This window comes from Lutjanus erythropterus, chromosome 10 (genome assembly GCF_056507025.1).
Source record: "Lutjanus erythropterus isolate fLutEry1 chromosome 10, fLutEry1.hap2, whole genome shotgun sequence".
In the NCBI taxonomy this organism is placed as follows: Eukaryota; Metazoa; Chordata; class Actinopteri; order Lutjaniformes; family Lutjanidae; genus Lutjanus; species Lutjanus erythropterus.
This window is the reverse complement of record NC_139326.1, coordinates 19,287,225-19,304,977: the sequence shown is the minus strand read 5'-3', so window position 1 is coordinate 19,304,977 and position 17,753 is coordinate 19,287,225. Positions and strand designations below refer to the sequence as shown.

General features: G+C 39.1%; 2 protein-coding genes across 4 annotated transcripts in view; one reads left to right on the top strand and one right to left on the bottom strand.

Annotated features, from left to right (window-relative positions):
* The first annotated feature begins 118 nt into the window (after positions 1 to 118).
* On the top strand, positions 119 to 8,915 carry fahd2a (fumarylacetoacetate hydrolase domain containing 2A). 3 transcript variants are annotated; one of them, XM_084728529.1, is made up of 8 exons: positions 119 to 339; positions 1,537 to 1,802; positions 2,403 to 2,619; positions 3,855 to 3,914; positions 4,010 to 4,172; positions 6,577 to 6,685; positions 7,348 to 7,435; positions 8,291 to 8,915. In XM_084728529.1, exons 2-8 carry the CDS (start codon positions 1,537 to 1,539, stop codon positions 8,351 to 8,353), a joined length of 966 nt encoding a protein of 321 aa, XP_084584655.1. In that variant the 5' UTR covers positions 119 to 339; the 3' UTR covers positions 8,354 to 8,915. The 3 variants fall into 3 exon arrangements, with proteins under 3 accessions (XP_084584655.1, XP_084584654.1, XP_084584653.1); XM_084728528.1 differs by having other exon boundaries at positions 334 to 473; positions 1,513 to 1,802; XM_084728527.1 differs by having other exon boundaries at positions 335 to 473.
* Positions 8,916 to 10,914: 1,999 nt separating this feature from the next.
* Positions 10,915 to 17,753, bottom strand: part of gpat2 (glycerol-3-phosphate acyltransferase 2, mitochondrial) — a 147,946-nt gene continuing 141,107 nt past the window's right edge. The window contains exons 20-23 of the mRNA XM_084728525.1: positions 15,249 to 15,369; positions 14,544 to 14,612; positions 14,102 to 14,157; positions 10,915 to 11,453 (exon numbers count right to left, since the gene is read on the bottom strand). Of these exons, the coding sequence (XP_084584651.1) occupies positions 11,337 to 11,453; positions 14,102 to 14,157; positions 14,544 to 14,612; positions 15,249 to 15,369 (363 nt within the window). The 3' untranslated portion in view covers positions 10,915 to 11,336. The remainder of the gene's footprint in view (positions 11,454 to 14,101; positions 14,158 to 14,543; positions 14,613 to 15,248; positions 15,370 to 17,753) is intronic.

Below are 17,753 nucleotides of genomic sequence, written 5' to 3'. Positions count from 1 at the left end.
TAGAAACAAGGTCAAATCTCGCGAGAGTTTTGGAAATCTAGGGTTTCCATGTAGAAACGGCAATTGCCCATTTCCCACTGTACACTAAGGCGCATTTCAGGATAATGTAGGGAAGTGTAGTTCACAGAACCGATTTAAGAAACGCAAAAATCAGCATTGAGGTGATTATATGACTAATAAATGAATTATTGAAAGGATCGAATAATAATGATCATGGTTAGCCTCTGTCGTTACCTTCAGGTAAGCAGTTTATCTTGTTTTTGACAGGACTCACCTCATGGACTACAAAGCACTACCCGGAAGCAGTTCAAAGAAGTTTCTCTGTGCAGAAACGGAAAGGTATGTATTGATTAGAGACAGTACAAAGGGCATGGAAAAACGTAGTGGCTGTCCTGTTTACCCAGTGGCAAGTTTAAGGGTCACTCTTGAAATGGCATTATATCTGAGATAAAAACGAAATTGCAAAGCGACAGGTAGGTAGAACTTATCGTGGGATTGATTTACAGCTCTACTATCAATGATAGCAAGTACTGGCAATTGTGTGGTGTAGCAGGCGGCACAATCACTTTGCTCTCGCCCAATTTTTGCAGCCTCCTCTCGACAAACTAGTCTGGGTGCATTTCATATGTTGCTCAATTTGTACTCACTGTTCCCGTGATTTTACCCTCAAACGGTAAAAGTAACAGAAGTTGGCAGATTTCCTCGGTAAACATGGGAACTATGGTTATATTTTTGGAAAATTGGTGACCGTCTCTTTCCAAAGAAAGCCAAAGCTTGGTATCTACATGTCCATATATTGACAAGGAAAGTAGGGTTGCACAAGTAATCGATATATTATCAGAATCGCAATATGGCCCAGTGCATTATCCAAGTTTTTGATTTTGAAAAACGTGTGAGAAAAGCATTATAATGAATACTGTAGTGTTGCAGAGATGCTCTGGTCTGTAAATGTTGTTTTCCAAATGTGAGAAAACGTGCAAATGTCACATAAATATGATTTTAAGAGTTTTTCAGAGGAAATGAAAATGTGATGCAAAAAACAAACAAAAAAAAAATCTCATTCCCATCATGTCGAAATCACAATATCTTTTTTTGTCACCATATTTTGCAGCCTAAAAATACTTTCTCTGGTTCCAACATCACATAAATGTGAGACTTTTTCTGCTTAGCTCAATTTTAAAATCTAATATCTTAGTTTTGTACTTCTGGTTGAACAAAACCTGTAATCTGAAGCTGCTTTATTTCCTACGGCCCAAGGTGACTATAGACTCAAGATTTAATTGAGTAACTGAAGTAGATAAATAAGTAAGTAGGTAAATAATGATAATTGAATAATAAATAAAAGGTTTTGATTTATGTGTAGGCGCTTTAATCTAGTTTGGTGAACGAAAAAAAAGTCTTCATGACATGACCAGAAAAGAAATATATATTTTTTTCTTTGTTTGATTTGTATTTTCTATGTGTGTGTCTGTCACTGGTCATCTGTTCTCCTTCCTCTTCTCCTCACCTCAGTTTCACTTCCTCTGTCGTCGACAGATGAGACTTCCTCTTCGCTCCTTTTGCAGCTTCAGGAGTTGTTTTCGTCAAAGGCAAACAACAAACACACAGTGGCGAGGCTTGAGTGGTGCTGCCATGCGTCTGGTGCAGTTTCATCGCCATGGTGACAGTGGGGGCATCAGAGTGGGAGTGGAGCAGGGTGAGGGACTCGGCGTGGTGGATCTGAAGGCGTTTGACCCCGCCATGCCCTCGACGATGAGGGAGCTGCTAGAGCTGGGAGACACAGGTCTGGAGTGTGCACAGAGGTACCAAACACACAAAACACATTCTTACATTCAGTAAAAAATTATCACCAAATATCTTTGTCCAGTCTGTTTTGACTCAACATTAGCTCTTAAATCACCATCTTCTTCTTCATTTTGTAAGATTTACTGGGATTTATTGTCAGACACCAGAATAAAAAAACACAATATAATGACTTGCATTGTTTAAAATAAAGAAAATAGCCTATATACACATTAGAACTGCATATTTATACATAAAAACCTGACCTGTTACTATGATTTCAGTCTCTCTTGCTCCTGTTGATTATTTTCCAGTCCCGTCCCAGTCCCTGAATTGTTTCTCATATCATCATCTTGCTCGTACATCAACATCCCTTCCTTAATTAAAAAAAGATTTTTGATCAGTCATCTTCTTCCTAAATCATCTTTTTTTTTTGGTGAAACATCATCTTCTGAAATTAACTTGCTAAATTTGCATCTTCTTCCTACACCCTCTCTTTGTTCTGACAGCTTAATCTTGTTCCGCATCGTCTTCTGCCCACATAGTCATTTTCTTCTTCTTAAATCAATTTTGTTCCAGATCATAATGTCCTTGCTGACTCCTCGCCTCCTTTTCCTCAGAGCCTTGTCATCTGGTCAGTGTGTGCTGGAGCGATCAGCCATCCAGCTGCTGTCTCCTGTGTTGGCACCGGAGAAGGTGGTGTGTGTGGGTATGAACTACCGGGACCACTGCCTGGAGCAGAACGCCCCGATCCCCAAAGAGCCAATCATCTTCAGCAAATTCCCCAGCGCCATCACCGGCCCGTATGACGACATCATCCTGCCCTCAGAGAGCCAGGTGAGCAGGCAAACTTTATTTATGTCACTTTTTAAGACAGGAGGCAATTAAGAGCTTTACAGGAAGAAATACAAGAGAGTGAACGCCAGAAGCAACTGATAAATAAAAGTTTATCGTAAGTGAAAACTTTCTCCATAGTGTGAGTGTGTCTTGAGCACTGTATCTTATTTTTTGTCTTGAAATAAATTTCAGGACAAATTCATTTGTACTTGAAGATTTGTTAACATTTTAAGGAGAAGAGACACATTTAATGTTAGTGTCTCTTCTTGTTTTGCAGATGTTGAGGAGACTATATCCTGGGCCGCGACCCAATTCCACACTACAGTATATATCATTGATCCCCAAACTTTTTTTCTGTGGACCCACTTTTTAAAAATGACAAACCATCATAATCCAGGTCACAAACCGCCTGATCGATAAATCTTGAAGAGTTAATTTGTGCATAATTGAACGTTCCTGACCATTTTTCTGCCATCTCTGGATCACCTTGTAGTATCATGACACATTTTATTGAAAAGACACGTGATACAGAGTAATGATATGAGATATAAATGCATTTAGACCGAATTAACAGGTCATCTAATTGTCTTTATTACCTCTCCTCTCATCAGGAAAACAATATAAGATATTTCAGTCTACTTCATAAATGAGACATAATAAGTACATTTAGGCAGAATTAACAGGCTCTATTTTCATCAGTATGACAATATCCACTTTTTAAATGTTTTATAAAAGTTGTACTGCTGATATAAATCCTATATTTGCAGAATTCTTTCCATAGTTTTATTTATTCGGCGACCTGTGACTCACCTCTCGGTCACGACCCAGTCTTTGGGAATGACTGCTATATATGAACTGTTTGCAGTCTGTACATAATTTATTTATTTATTTATTTTATCATATACTGGTTTTGCAGTTAATAGACACAGAATCAGCATATTCTACTGTTTACACAAACAGGGAATGATGCAGTATGTGTGGTGCTGGATATCATATACTTAGTTTCATTGAATTCTAAGAACTTTTTGGAGCCGTCTCATCATTTGGAATATATTTAAATTGTTTACAGCTGTGAGCAGCTCCTCTGTTTTGTTTGTGCATTAGACTGTGGGACAATAATGTGCATCAACAGTGCACTAAAAAAAATATTAGTGTTTAGAGTGTCTTTGTAGTGTTTAGATTAACTTCGCCATTTTATCTCGTACGACACACTGTCATGTCTTGTCTGACTAAAGGAGGTGGACTGGGAGGTGGAGCTGGCCTTTGTGATTGGACGAAAAGGAAAACACATCAAGGTGAGCATCACAGCATCACCTCTGACCGCCTCGACCCTTTGATGCACTGCTGAAGCATTTATTCTGACTGCATCTCCACTCCTCTCGTTGCTCAGGAGGAAGACGCTCTCTCTTATGTGGCTGGGTTCACTGTCGCCAATGACGTCAGTGCGCGTGACTGGCAGATGAAGCGCAACGGGAAGCAGTGGCTGCTGGGAAAAACGTTTGACAGCTTCTGTCCTCTCGGCCCCGCATTAGTGACCACAGATGCTGTGAAAGGTGAGAGGAAATGAAGAACTACAGAGAGAGCGAGACTGAAAGGGCGAATTGTGCAATTATCTGTGATTCTGCTCCTCAGGAACATCTGAGTCAAGAGGCTGCAGTTCTGTTGAAAGTGTAATTTGTTTAGCTGATTGGAGCTGTACGATGATGGTAAATATTCGTGAGAGTGGAAACACTTCAGGTGAATGTGGACATCTGTTATTATGAAAATCTTTGAATGCCGTGTTGTCTTAGAGCCTTTTCAGATTGCATATAAAGGTAATAGGTCTGTTTATGATGCAGTTTCATTGTGCTGCACTCTATTTTTCAACACCCTTGACACTTATGCAAGGGTCTTGTTTGTCATTTACTGTTCAGATTTTTATACTAGTCTCTCATCCAGGCTGTATGACAAACTCCTTCTCTTGGATGTTGCACAGTCCTCGTGCCAATGGGTCCTTGGCTTTTTGTCAGCGAGGACGCAGGTGGTCAAACTTGATAACAAATTCTCTGCAGACATTCTGACAGATGATTCCCAGTTGTTTAGTTTCACTCAGTTCCTTGGTAGGATGATTATGTTATTTGACCTCGAAGACACTCGACAGTTCAGCCTAAATAGCCTAATACTGCATTTGACATAATTTCAGACTATATCACATATATTAAAAAAGTTTGTCTTACGGGATTTATTAGTTTCTGGCGCAGAGAAAGTGGAAAAACAGTAAAATTCTGCAGTTCTGTATCTCTGCACTCTCACTTTAACCAAATCACACACATTTTTAGACTATTGAAATGTGATCTCCTTTTGATGACAAATGTAGGGCTGCAACTAATGATTATTTTCTTATTTGTGGACCATTTTCCTAATTAATCAATTAGCTGTTTCATTCAGAAAATGGTGAAAAATTTCCCAAAGCTCATGTGCAATTTGTTGTCCATAGCCCAGACATACTTAGTTATTGGACTAAAGAAACTGTAAAGTCTTCACATGGGAGATGCTGCAAGCGGACAACTACATATTCCTGGGGGGGGGGGGTCCAGCATGAAATGGGAGGATTACACCACTACTATCCTAAAGAAAGCACACCAGAGGTTTTTCTAAAGACAGCAGAAAAAATGTGGCACATCCCAGGGTGGTATGGTGCAGTTTTACAGAGCTGTGGTGGAGAGCATCCTTACTAATGCAATAACTATGTGGTGTGGACTGCATCCAGAATAATTAGAGGGGGCGCTCCACCCTTAACAGAAATCAGTAAAGCCAGATTACAAAAGAAAAGCCTAAAAGTCTTCAAGGACCCCTCTTATCTGGCGAACAACCTTTTTAAATGTCTTTCCCTCCTACAAGAAGCATTAAAACCAAATCATTCTGGTTTCAGAAGAGCACATCCTCCTCCGTAACACTTCAAACTGCAGGCTACGCAGGAGGGCAAATTAGTTGTGAGGCACTTTATCTAGTGGGTCAAATTATGTTGCCTCAAATTTCCTTACAGGTGTTAGTGTCATTTATGGTGTTCTTATGTGTTGGATTTTGTTTTTTACCCATTGTTTTATGCTTTTATGATTATTGTATGGGTTAGGAATGTTTTATACTTTTGTGCTGTGCTTTATGAATGAATGATTTTTGTTTTTTGTGTCCATAAGTGAGATAATCAAGGTAAATTCCAAAGATGTTGATATGGCAAAGTACTGAATTGAACTAACTGAATTTACTGCCTATGGCAGGCAAGAAGAAAAATTCAAGACCAGAGATATACTGAAAGCTTGTGTAGTGGCATCCTGCAACAATAGTGAGGCGCTTTAGGATTCTGGCTTGTTACATTCACATCTGCAGCTGACAGGCTGAGAGATGGCACTCATTTGCAGAATTTCCCATGATGCATTGCTGGGAATTTTGAAGTTTACTATTTTGTATTCTAAAATGCAAATGTTACCGTTTGTTAGTTCTTGTCACGTGTTTGTAATGTGTTTGTTCAGTGGTTATTTTTAACATGGTGGTTTGTATCGCTAACTGTCATTTTTGTGCTGGTTTATTGTTACACCATGAGTAGAGTGGCTAGTACATCTCCTCAGTCCAGCTGTTTCTTATCATAAAAAAAAGTGAAAAGAAAACTTGAAAAAGTGAAAAGAGCCATTTGTCTCTCACTTTGCACTGCTTAGCATAATGTTTTGAAATAGAAAGTGTGTGGCACTGTAACATTTACATCAGAAGGCAGATTGATACTGATATTGGATCTGGTCAGTCACATCTCTTTTCAAGACCATTGTAAGGCCTTTTTTGATGGAACCGAATTCAACACTTTATAATACTTTTCAAAACCTGCAGATACCCCGTATTTGCTATTATTCAGTATCATTGTTTGTTTTAGTGCCATTCTAAAGTCTAAAGACAACAGTGCTGTTTTTTGTATAATTCCCACTCCAGATCCTCACAACCTGGCCGTCCGCTGCCTGGTTAATGGAGACACAGTCCAGAGCAGCAACACGGATCAGATGATCTTTAAGACAGAGGCACTGATCGCCTGGGTCTCAAAGTAAGTCCAGTCAGTGCATCACCTACTCATGATGATGGTGTCTTTGTTTCAGAGAGATGTTGCAAGTTTCAACTTCACATACTGATTTTCTTACTACTACAGAACTTCTACATTTTTCTGCCTCAGTAACTCAAGCTCAGAGTGCAGAGTTTCCATTTAAGAAATTATGCAAATCAAATCGTGTCTGAAATGAATCCACAAAAGGAGCACGGTGTGAGCAAATGGCCTCGGTTCATCACAGGCTTGAAGCTGAAATTACATGCTTCAGCTAAGACAGCGGCTGGCACCCTGGTGCCCTAAAGCACCCTGACCAACTGGAGCGTTCCCTGATCTGATCTGAGATTCTTGGGCAGAAAAGCCTCTTAGTCCCTTCACCCTACTGCTGATGATGCTGTGTCATTCTGTAATAGTGGCAGCCAAAAGCACCTTTCACAGGATCTGGACTGTGCATGAGGATCATTTGGGGAAGTTATTGGTTAGCATGCTCTTATATCATCTAAATGGGCTTATAAATCATGTTGCATGACCATGAGAAAAGATTCCTCATTTTCTGCAGTCAGTAGTAAATCATGCTAATTTTGATGCTACTGTATAGCACATGCTCTTTTCTACTTCTGAACTGTGTGTGTGTTTTTTTGTTTTGTTTTTTTTTGTCCTGTCAGGTTTGTGACATTGACTCCAGGAGACGTGTTCCTAACAGGCACTCCTCCGGGTGTGGGTGTGTTCAGAAAGCCACCAGTCTTCCTCAAGGTGAAAAATGTAGAGCTAGTCAGTACATGTTCTGTGTCTGCAGGTGCACATCAACTCCAGTTTTACTCTCACTTTATCCAAAAGAACTTAAAGGGATAGTTTGCATTATTTGAAGTGGCCTTGTATGAGATACTTATCCATAGTCGGTGTATTACCTGCAGTAGATTGCAGTCGCCATGCCCCCAGTTCGGAAAACCAGCAGGACCAGCAGGAAGCTAAGCAATTTACTGTTTTGGACAGGGTGAACAACAAAATGTATTTTAGCCATCAGTATAAGTGTATGGTATGTTTAATACATTTTACTGCTTTAGCTTGCTGTCAGACAGCCCTTTACGATGGGAAACCGCCGCTATATAAAGCTAAATGCTACTCTCTTTAAAGCAGCCAAACCTCCTTTGGCAAAATCACTAATTATATCTCACAGAACAGACGCTGGTCTACTGCTGCCTCAGTCTTTTAGTTAGTTTGTGTTATTGTGTGACTTCAGTGTATCTGAGCTAACCTTTTAAAACACCCAAGTCACAGAATAACACATGCAAACTAAGCAACTGGTGCAGTGGTAGACCTGCAACTCCTGTGCTCTGCAAGGTAAAATGACAATGGAGCTGGTTTGTAGAGAGCAATATTTGGCTTGTAAAACAGTGGTTTCTTGGTTGAACAGGCTGTCTGATGGCAAGGTAAAACTGAAAATATTCTAAATATAGCGTAGTTATGTTTTTTGGTTTTTAGGTGAACCTTTAGGGTGCATGTCAGCCACCATCTAGACAGACTGTTGTGTAATCTGTAGCATATTATTTTAATAGAAAACAAGGAAACTAAAGCATTTTAATGTTTAACTGTTTTTTTTTCTTTCAGAAAGGAGATGTGGTGGAGTGCCAGATAGATCAATTAGGATCTATAATAAACAAAGTGGTCTGAACCCTGAGACAAGCTGCTGAAAACACCAAGAACCCATCAAGGAATATCAGCTGTTTCTATTAACTGAATGTCTGATCAACTGCTTCACATAATGAACTATTATTTGTAAAAGGTTGAATTGATTTTTGTTTTGAATAGAATGTGTGAAAACCAGCTAAAATGTGTTTCATGATGAATGTTTTATTTGTGATACTACAATAATTGAGGGGAAGGCAAACATGGTATTTTTACCACATGAAACGGTATAATTACGTGACTCAACATGGTGTTTTTACAGCCTGACCTCAGTTGTTGAGTCATTGTCATCTCTAGCTGTAAAAATACCCTCTATCAGCAGCCACCCACTCATGCTATAGAGCAGAACTCTAACCTGCTGACTTTTTTTAATGTTATGTAAAAATAAAAAGTATTTCGAATCTATTCTAATTATGTTTGCCATCCAGGATGATAAATTGATTATTTTTCTACAAACATGGAGGATCCAAACAGCCATTTTATCATAAAAGTAAGCAGGAATCCAGTAATGGAAAAAAATGAATTAAATTAAAATATGCTATCTTCAGAGTGCGTCCCTTTCATTGCCTGGGAGAAAATTTTTAATAATTACTTCGATTGGGGCTTTGATTCATGTACCTGCCTGCTGCTGCTTCTTTTTGCTGAAATCACCAAAGTTGCCTTTTTTTGTACTGACAGAAAGTTTTAGAGAAATCCTGTAACTAAATTGACCCATTTATATGTTGAAGTGGTGTGATGAGGTGACTTGTACCTGTTAATTATATGATTAACCATTGACTAATTAAAAAATTCAGCACTACATTACACTCATTTGGCAGATTATATTATATTTTCCCCAAAAAATTACTGTACATGGAGAGTTATTTGGGGTTAACTGTCTTACTCAAGAACACTTCCATCAATCAAACACTGCAGTTAATGACCAGTTTAGCTGCAGCTGCCCCTGAAATTCACATGATGGACAGTGTCTCTGAAGACAAGAATCGAAGCAGATGTAGTCAAAGAAATCCTAACAATGAGCTAAAGTGCAGAAGAAACACATAATAAGAAAATCACATCACACAACAGTGGCAGTTTTTTTAGACAAGATATTGTTGAGCACGAGATGTGTTTTCTGGCATATTATAAAAACAACTGCAGCTAGCTAATACAGTCCTGCCATAAATCCTCCCGACATGAATGGATGTATAAGTTAATTCAACTGTACGATCATTCTGGGGGATCCAGTCTGTGGTGCAGCTGAACTGCACTGTGTTATCATAAGAGTTGTTGTGTTGGACTGCATTAGTTTTTACCTACGTGTGATCTTGAGCTGTGTCCAAATACCATCAACACAGTGCCTGTATGCAGTATGGATTGTAAAGCAGAGGTTCTCAATTTTTCCTCATCCAAGGACCCTTACAAGATAGAAAATACATGGTGGACAAACTCATGTATGTTCCATGGAATAATTTTACATAGCATGTTTTACACTTCTTCTTAGTTATGCGCAAGAAAAACACAAAAGAAACGTCTTAGAAGGAGCACCATCAGCCCTAGCCTGGGACTTGAATATAATAAGCCTATAAAATTGTTTGTGGAAAGGAAATAGTTTGTGTAAATAAGTAATGACTGCAAAAAGTCTTATCATAAAATAAATGCAGTGTCACAGACCCCTGGGGCTCCCACACCCCTATATGAGAAACACTGGCGCAGACAAATCTTTATGGTACACTGTTTTTTGTGTTTACTATGCGAGAAATCAATATACTTGTTAATACTGATGGGAAATTATATAATGCTTGCACCAGAAGTAACATTTGTTTTTTTTGTATTTGATTCTGATGATTTTTCACCCTCATCCACAACAGCTAGCACAAGTTTGCAACTTCAGGAGGACAAAATACTCTCATACTAATACTTATTTCACTTTCATATCACAGTGAGTGAATACTTTGTCCTCCTTAACTCAAATCCTTTTCAGTTTTTTGGAATACGCTCACTGGATTTGGGGTTTAGCACTGCAACACTGACACTTCAACCGCCCAACCTCCTTTTCCAATAGAGACTCCAAACCTGCATAGAATTAGTATGTAATGTGGATTTAAGACCCAGCCACGGTGAGACGTGTGTGAAAGGTTTTGAGGCTTTGACAGTACACTCCTTTCAACACTGGGTGGCAGTAGAGTTTCACGGTCAATGGGAACTGATCAGCTGCAGGTTTGGACCGTAGTTGAGCTTAAAGAAAAAAGCCGGACTGAGACTCGACTGTACAAACAGATGGTTGTAAACTCCAAAATATTAATGTCTGCCAGAAAAAGATCTATGTCCTGTTTGAAGTCAGGCATCGATTTGTCTACATCTCACTGTCAAAAGGTCCACATCGAACACACAGACTCTCCTGAGGTCTGAGTCAGCACAGAAAGATCTACATCCAGGAGGAGAGCAAGTCAGAGTGAAGAAATTGTATATATATATAAAAAGAAGCATTATATACTACTGTAATTTATTCCTGTGTACAAGGATTCAATTGATATCTACCGAGTTAATGATGAGCTATGCCAGCATGAACAATGGTTTAGTTTATTGCTTTAACTGATCAAAGTGTGAAAAACCAGAAAAAATGCAGAACTGAGGTTAATGCTCACACAACAAATAAAACTTTGGCGGCCTCCAATACAACATAAACATGGTCGAAACAGGAGCTGCCTCACACGAGTCCTCACAGCTGATTACAGGGACTTCATAATCCTTGTCTCCTGTGGCTTTATGCTAATGCTATTACTAAAGATAAACTTAAAAATCAATGTCTCATCACTGAAAAATCAAAACGCAATTAACCTAAAGGCACGAGCGTCCCGACTCAGCATGCCTCGTTTTTTAACACCGAACACGAGCCTCTCTGACTCTTAACAGAGGATGAGGTCACACTCTGCAACAAAAACAACGTTGAGCTGAGGCCCCAAGTCGTGCTGCTCAGTTAAACACGTTAATTGTAGAGGTACTGTGAGATGAAGCGGTGCAGCTTCTGCCTGTTTTCTGACAACTGGAACAAAGGAGTGACACCCAGGAAAACGCCTCCTTTCTGACGCTCCTCCGAAAGGACCTGAAGTGAAAACAAACACAGCGCTGTCAGGACACTCGCAACCACAATGCCTTTTTATTTAGTAACCTTCATTTGAACATTGTGAGCGCCAAGCTTTTCTTATCTTTAGTAGTGTGTTTTTTCCACAAGGCCAAATAAAAAACACTGAAGTAATAACAGAGATAAAAACAGAACCTTTCAAAATAAAAACACTTCAGAAATGAACAAAAAAACAGAGCTAAAGATGTTACATAAATAACACTGAACTACCTTATTCACTCAGCAAGGTCTGAAGTAATGAGGCAAACGAGACAGACCAACTTCAAACTGTGCTGTTCTTCCTTTTGATTTAATGTTGCATAAACACAAGAAACTCATTTCCCCTTTGATTTGACCTGTAGGTCTTCAAAATCAAGACGTCTTGACATCAGGGAGTAGAATTAGCTGTCAAATCCTAAAGACAAGCACAATAATGACCGTATCTGACCGATAACCTTGATATGAAAGTTAATAATTGCCTCGTGAGATCTTTGCTGATATATAGGTCAATGATGCTCTATTTTTAAAAAGGCAACGATTCCCAGCCCACAGACTGATGGAGGAGAGTGATGGGTGCACACACTGTCGACTTTATTGAGTCAAAAGGCTGAGTGGTAAATTGTGAGAGCAGGAAGTCTGTCCCGAAATACTGATTTATGCAGTTATGGCTTATGAGTGACCTGCTGTTTTTTCTCCATTTTTCTGACTAAATGTTTCTAAACAGTTCTTAAAGTTGCTGCCTATCGTCCAGGATGCCCTTCACCTATTTTTTATTCCTCTCTGTTGTTTTCAGTCAGTGCAGTTGGAAATAATAGATGCTCATACTCCTATCTGCAAGACAAGCCATTTGTTGCCTCCTTCTCTCTTGCACTGTAGGAAAAAACAACTTCCACAGACTTTAAAATTGCCACAGCTTGATAATCCATCACAGTAAACACAAAGGCTTTATCTGGCCTCATCAAAGTTTCTGTTTAATCCTCGGTTCATTGTGCCTGAGTGGAGCGTTTTCATATCAGGTCACCGCACAGCCCACAAGAAGAAAGAGAAATATGTCACAGAGGAAATCTTAAAAAACATAAGTCACCTCACAAACACTTTCCCTGCATTCAAGATCTTAATCTTACCACTAAAGTAATATCAACAAAATGTACTTAAAAGCCAACCTGGACAGATGATGAGAACGATATTCTCCTTGTAGAAAACAGAAATTGCAAGCACATAATTTTAAGTAAATTCAGCCCAGAAGACTTGGTAAATAGTAACACAATCAATGTGAGAAATCTGCCGTGAAATGAACCGTAGATGAAGTAATAAAGAAATATTTCTATGACAGCAAGAAAGGAGATTGAGAGAACACTGACAGTGAGTTTCAGTGTCCAGTGGGTTCTCCATGTCCCAATAAAATGCATCTTGGTATCTCCACATCCTCTTCAATCAGCCATTTCACTTCTAGAGACTGGAATGGCTCACTGAAAATGGTTGTTAAAGGTCTGTAAGTAGCTTAAGAACTAACACTTACAAATCACAGGGTTTTCCCTTACAGCATCCTAAGAAATCCTTTTAATGCAAGGCATTCTTCAATGAAAATAAGAGCAACCTTGCCGTAACTGTTTTTTTTGCAACCAAGCACTGACTCTAAACTAATTCAAATAAAATTTTCATATGTGGTCCCAATCCTCTTCCAAACAGTAGTACCTATAGCTTTCAGATAAAGTTGTTAATCTCAGATGTGTCAGGTGGAACAGATACACTTGTATTTGAATCTTAAGAGCTGTCTACACAGCTGCACACAGCTTTCAGTTTCTTCTGTTTTACAGTGATTGTGTGTTGGATTTTGAAGTGCTGCAAAAATACAGGTGAGCTACAGTCAATACTGTGCCTGAATGCATCCTGTACAGAGACAGATGGAGCACTGAAGCTGCTGTTCTGCTGTTTAGAACTTATTAAAAAGTAGCAGAAAATGTAAGAACTAAAGTGAAGTACTTGTTATCAAAACTGTACCTAAGTACACCACTGATTCCAGCTGTGTTTTATGTAGAGTCTTTGTGATCTTGTACAGCAATTACATTTGTGCCAAAAGTGTATTTCAGACAATTTCCAAATGATCTAAAAAAAACAAATGACATTCAACACAGAAAACATGATGACAGTAAATGTGTGGTAAAGGTGGATATAGACAATAATAATAGGATTAGGTTAAAAGGATACCAGTATTTTTCTTTTTAAATAACAAAATGAAATGCAAATCACTTTGGCATGGTTAAGAGAGTGTTGTTGTCTGTACCACACTATTCTAATTTCCCATTTTAAATCATTTGTGTCCTTGGCCCAGTGAGTTCTCTTGATGCATTGACATTTCTGCCTCAAACATGATTGGATATGGCTCGCTCGAGTCAGGCTCAGTTTCTCTCGTTGCATCAGAATCAGGTTGAATTCCTGTTCCTTTATGCTGAACTCAAGAGAGACGCTACCAACCATTGACCAGTTGTTAGATCGGAGCAGAGTCATGTTAAAATTGGAGTTTTTGGGAGTTGGACGGTGCCTTAACTTTCAGTCCTGAATCGAGCTTTAATTCTCCGCAGACAGACAGACTTGGAAACACACAGACACACATAAAGGCTGTCACTCACCCCCAGGTCTATTAGTGTTCTAACTGCAGTGTCTGCAGCCTCCTCTGAGCAGCTCTCTGTGAGATACGGCACAAAGGCATACATGAATCAAAAGAACAGACAGTTATCCAACACAGAAAAACCAGGTCGGGATAACAGAACAAAGCCATTACCAGTGGGATTGATCATACTATACTAAGTATTATCGAAGGGTGTCATTTGGGTAGTTTCTGACGGTCTTATATGTTTTTTAAAGAAGGAGAGAGCATGTGACGAGAACAGGGGAGCTGCTCGGTGTTTCTTCTCTGGTCTCTGCTGACTTGGTACAACACAGGCTGAATCAGTGGGAAAAGGCAAGGTGACAAGCCATTGAAGTTATGACATAAAGAAATGGAAGATCTTAGTGTGTGCGTGGATGTCTGTGTGTGTGTGCTTTTGGAAAGGGAAGTCAGGTTGAACTCACCATAGTGCTGTTTCTTCTTATTTGCTGTGTCACACAGATGGGAGTGTATCTGAGCCATAAACTCAGCCTCTGCAGCAAAAAAAGACGTGAAAATAGAGCCAATTATTCCTCTCAAAGCAAAGCGAGTATAGTCTGCTCAGATACTATACACAGTTTTCAGGGTTCACTGACATGTTATCATACTGTTTATTTATGACTGGTGGGCGGTACAGCAGGCCACTGCAGATGGTTTAGGGTGACATAAATATCAGAGACATGAAGACCACCATTCATTTTGATTTAATATGGCATGAATGTGTGTGCACTCTTTTTTACCACTTTTTTTTAACTGCATGAAAATAAAAATGTTAATCAAGTTAAGGCAAGCTAACTTCTGCTCCTTATACTTTGTCCTGTAACTATCTTTGGCTGCCTTTAGCTCAGTTAGCCATGTAGCTCATTGCCCTTAGCCAGCTGGACCTGCAGCTCAGATCACTGGGTGAGTGTTTGCATTTACACAGTTATCAGTAGATGTCACTGCAACATTGACAGTTTTTGACATTAAAAGTCATAACTGCTTATTCTTCTTCACACAAAGTAGTTCATTTTTTTAAGTTTTAAACTAAAATTCTAGTCTTATTTTGCACCATGCACCTTTAAATGGCAAAGTGAATGTCTTGCCAAGTTACCACAAAACACTGTTCCTTGAAAATACAGTGCACATACCTGGCAGAGGTGTAGGCAGAAGGCTCAGTCCGTTGGTCGTCCAGCACAGTGTCCTCAAATGACCAGCTAGCATGCTGCAGAGGAAGAATAGCATCTCTGGACACTGACTTGGCTGCCTTATCTGGAGAAGCAGACAGAGACCAAAGTGGTCAGAACAGGGAGGGAGGATGAGGGGAGAGCAGGAATAAAAGAGCATTTTCCGCTGCAGTGAGTCAGTTGGTCTGTCGGCTCCAGAAAGTAATACTGCTGCAGGATACAGAGCACAATACTATAAAAGTAACACTTGGTGGGGCAGAATACTTTTATGTGGGTGTCCCAGGTTCAAATCCCTCTGCTTTTTATGTTCATGTAAGCTAAAACCTTTGAGTCAAAAACACACAACACTCCGTCAATGTATACTGAAGGCAGAAGGGAAGGACAAAATAACTGAAACACCTAACAAAATATAAAAATCAAATAAGTCCCAACAAGACTAGACTAACCCAGTGTCTTCACAATGTTTTGGACTTTTTTTAATGGCTTTAATTTTCCTCTTTTATCCCACAGGAGATAAAAGAGTGGTACACACAGACATGTCCACGGAGAACATAAACTCTCATTTTAATTAAATCCTTATCTTTTCTTTTTGAAGTTTTTCTTGAAGAATATAGTTTTGTGTTGTTTTTGTCAGTGAATTTATTCCATCAGTATTTATTTCTGATGTTCTGCAATCAGTCTTGGTTGATTAGGATGGAGCTCTGTAATTTCTCTGATTTTAGAGATGAATAAATTGAACATTCTACCTTTATCCAGTCCTCATCAGAGAGCTCTCATACAGGACAAGTCCTGAAATATGTGTACACTACATGGCCAAAAGTATATGGACATGCAAACATAACAGCCATATATGATTTGTTGATCCTATTCTAAAACTATGGGCATTAATCTGCTGCTGTAACAACCTCCACTCTTTGGGCAAAGCTCAGCACCAGATTTTGAACCCTGGCTGCCATAAGAGTGGAAGTGATATTGGGTAATGAGGTCGGGCCACATTCGGTGTTGGTGTTGTGTGAGGTTGAGGTCAGGGCTCTGAGCAGGCCACTCCAAAAAAAAATCATTTAATTATGGACACTGCTTTCTGCACACCAGAACTGTTATGTAAAAGCAGAAAAGATTGTGCCCCCAACTGTTACCAAAAGCTGAAAGCACACTATTGTTTAAAATTAAAAATTATATATATATATATATATATATATATATATGTATATATAAAAAAAAGCAAAAAGACACTTCCTCGCTGTCCTCTGCACTTGCAATCAAAGATTTAATTACAATGTTAGTAAATCTCTGATTGCAAATGCAGAAGACAGTGTGAGAGAGTCTTTTAGATTTCAGATTCTTAAAGAACAAAACATTTTGCCTTGTTTTCACATTTTTTGCTTACTTTTGCTACTTTTTGCTTATATTATTCTACATACTTCCTGATATCATAGTTTTGATGTGTCCAGTATTGATCTGCAATGTAGAAAAATAATAAAAATGAAGAAAAAGCACTGAATGAGAAGATGTGTCCAGGCTTTTGACTAGTACAGTACATGCTTTAAAACATACCATTTTCCCTTAGAGCAAGTGAGGAAACGTAAGTGCAAGCAAATGCTCAAATGTCCCACATATTTTGGGCCATACAGTGCATTAGGGCTCAACAACAAGGATTGCATTCTTGCCTGGGGCAAAAAAAAAAAAAAAACTCACTTGGTAAAAACAAGTAAACACCTTTCTTTTCATCTCTGAAGAGAGCTGCCCATGTGCAGAACAAATTGAGCACTTGTGAGAATGATCTGAAGTGCAAGCTAGAATTTAAATAATCATGGAACAGGTGTTTAGTTGGGTGATGTGAGGATTTGTCCAAAACTCGAATTGAAAAAGAAAAGCCTTTAGTGCCAGAAGAAATACTCTCCAGTTCTGATACAACTGGTGCTATCGCAGTATCTACGCTAACCTCTTCAGGAGCTGCCAGTTTGTCTGAGACGAGACACTTCAATGGACACCCATAGCTGCCAGTAGTCCCTCCTAGGACACTGACTAGCTGCACCACTTTCAGTGTGGACACAAACAGATAACTTGAAGCCTGGCAAGATGGATTCTCCAGCTGCCTTGCAAGGTGAGAACGACCAAGCAAGTGAAAAAAGAAAAAAAACATTAATGTTGAACCCTGTGTATATACTGGACAATTCTTCCATACAGAAACCGTTCATCTGCTTCAGTGATTCAGATCTACTTCTGCTCTGCATTCACATATTCAAACATTTACCCTAAAGACAGGGTTAATGGTTCTATCTGGTAAATGAAGTAAGTCATAAATCTGCGGCTTCATTAAGGCACTTTATAAATAGTTGAACAGTGTGTAAGGGGCTATTAGAGTCATGTAATGTGAAAACATATGGGAGTTTTATACATATAAATATTTATATATTGCAGGATGCAGCTGGTCTCTATTCCTTGCTCATTACATGGCCATATAAAACC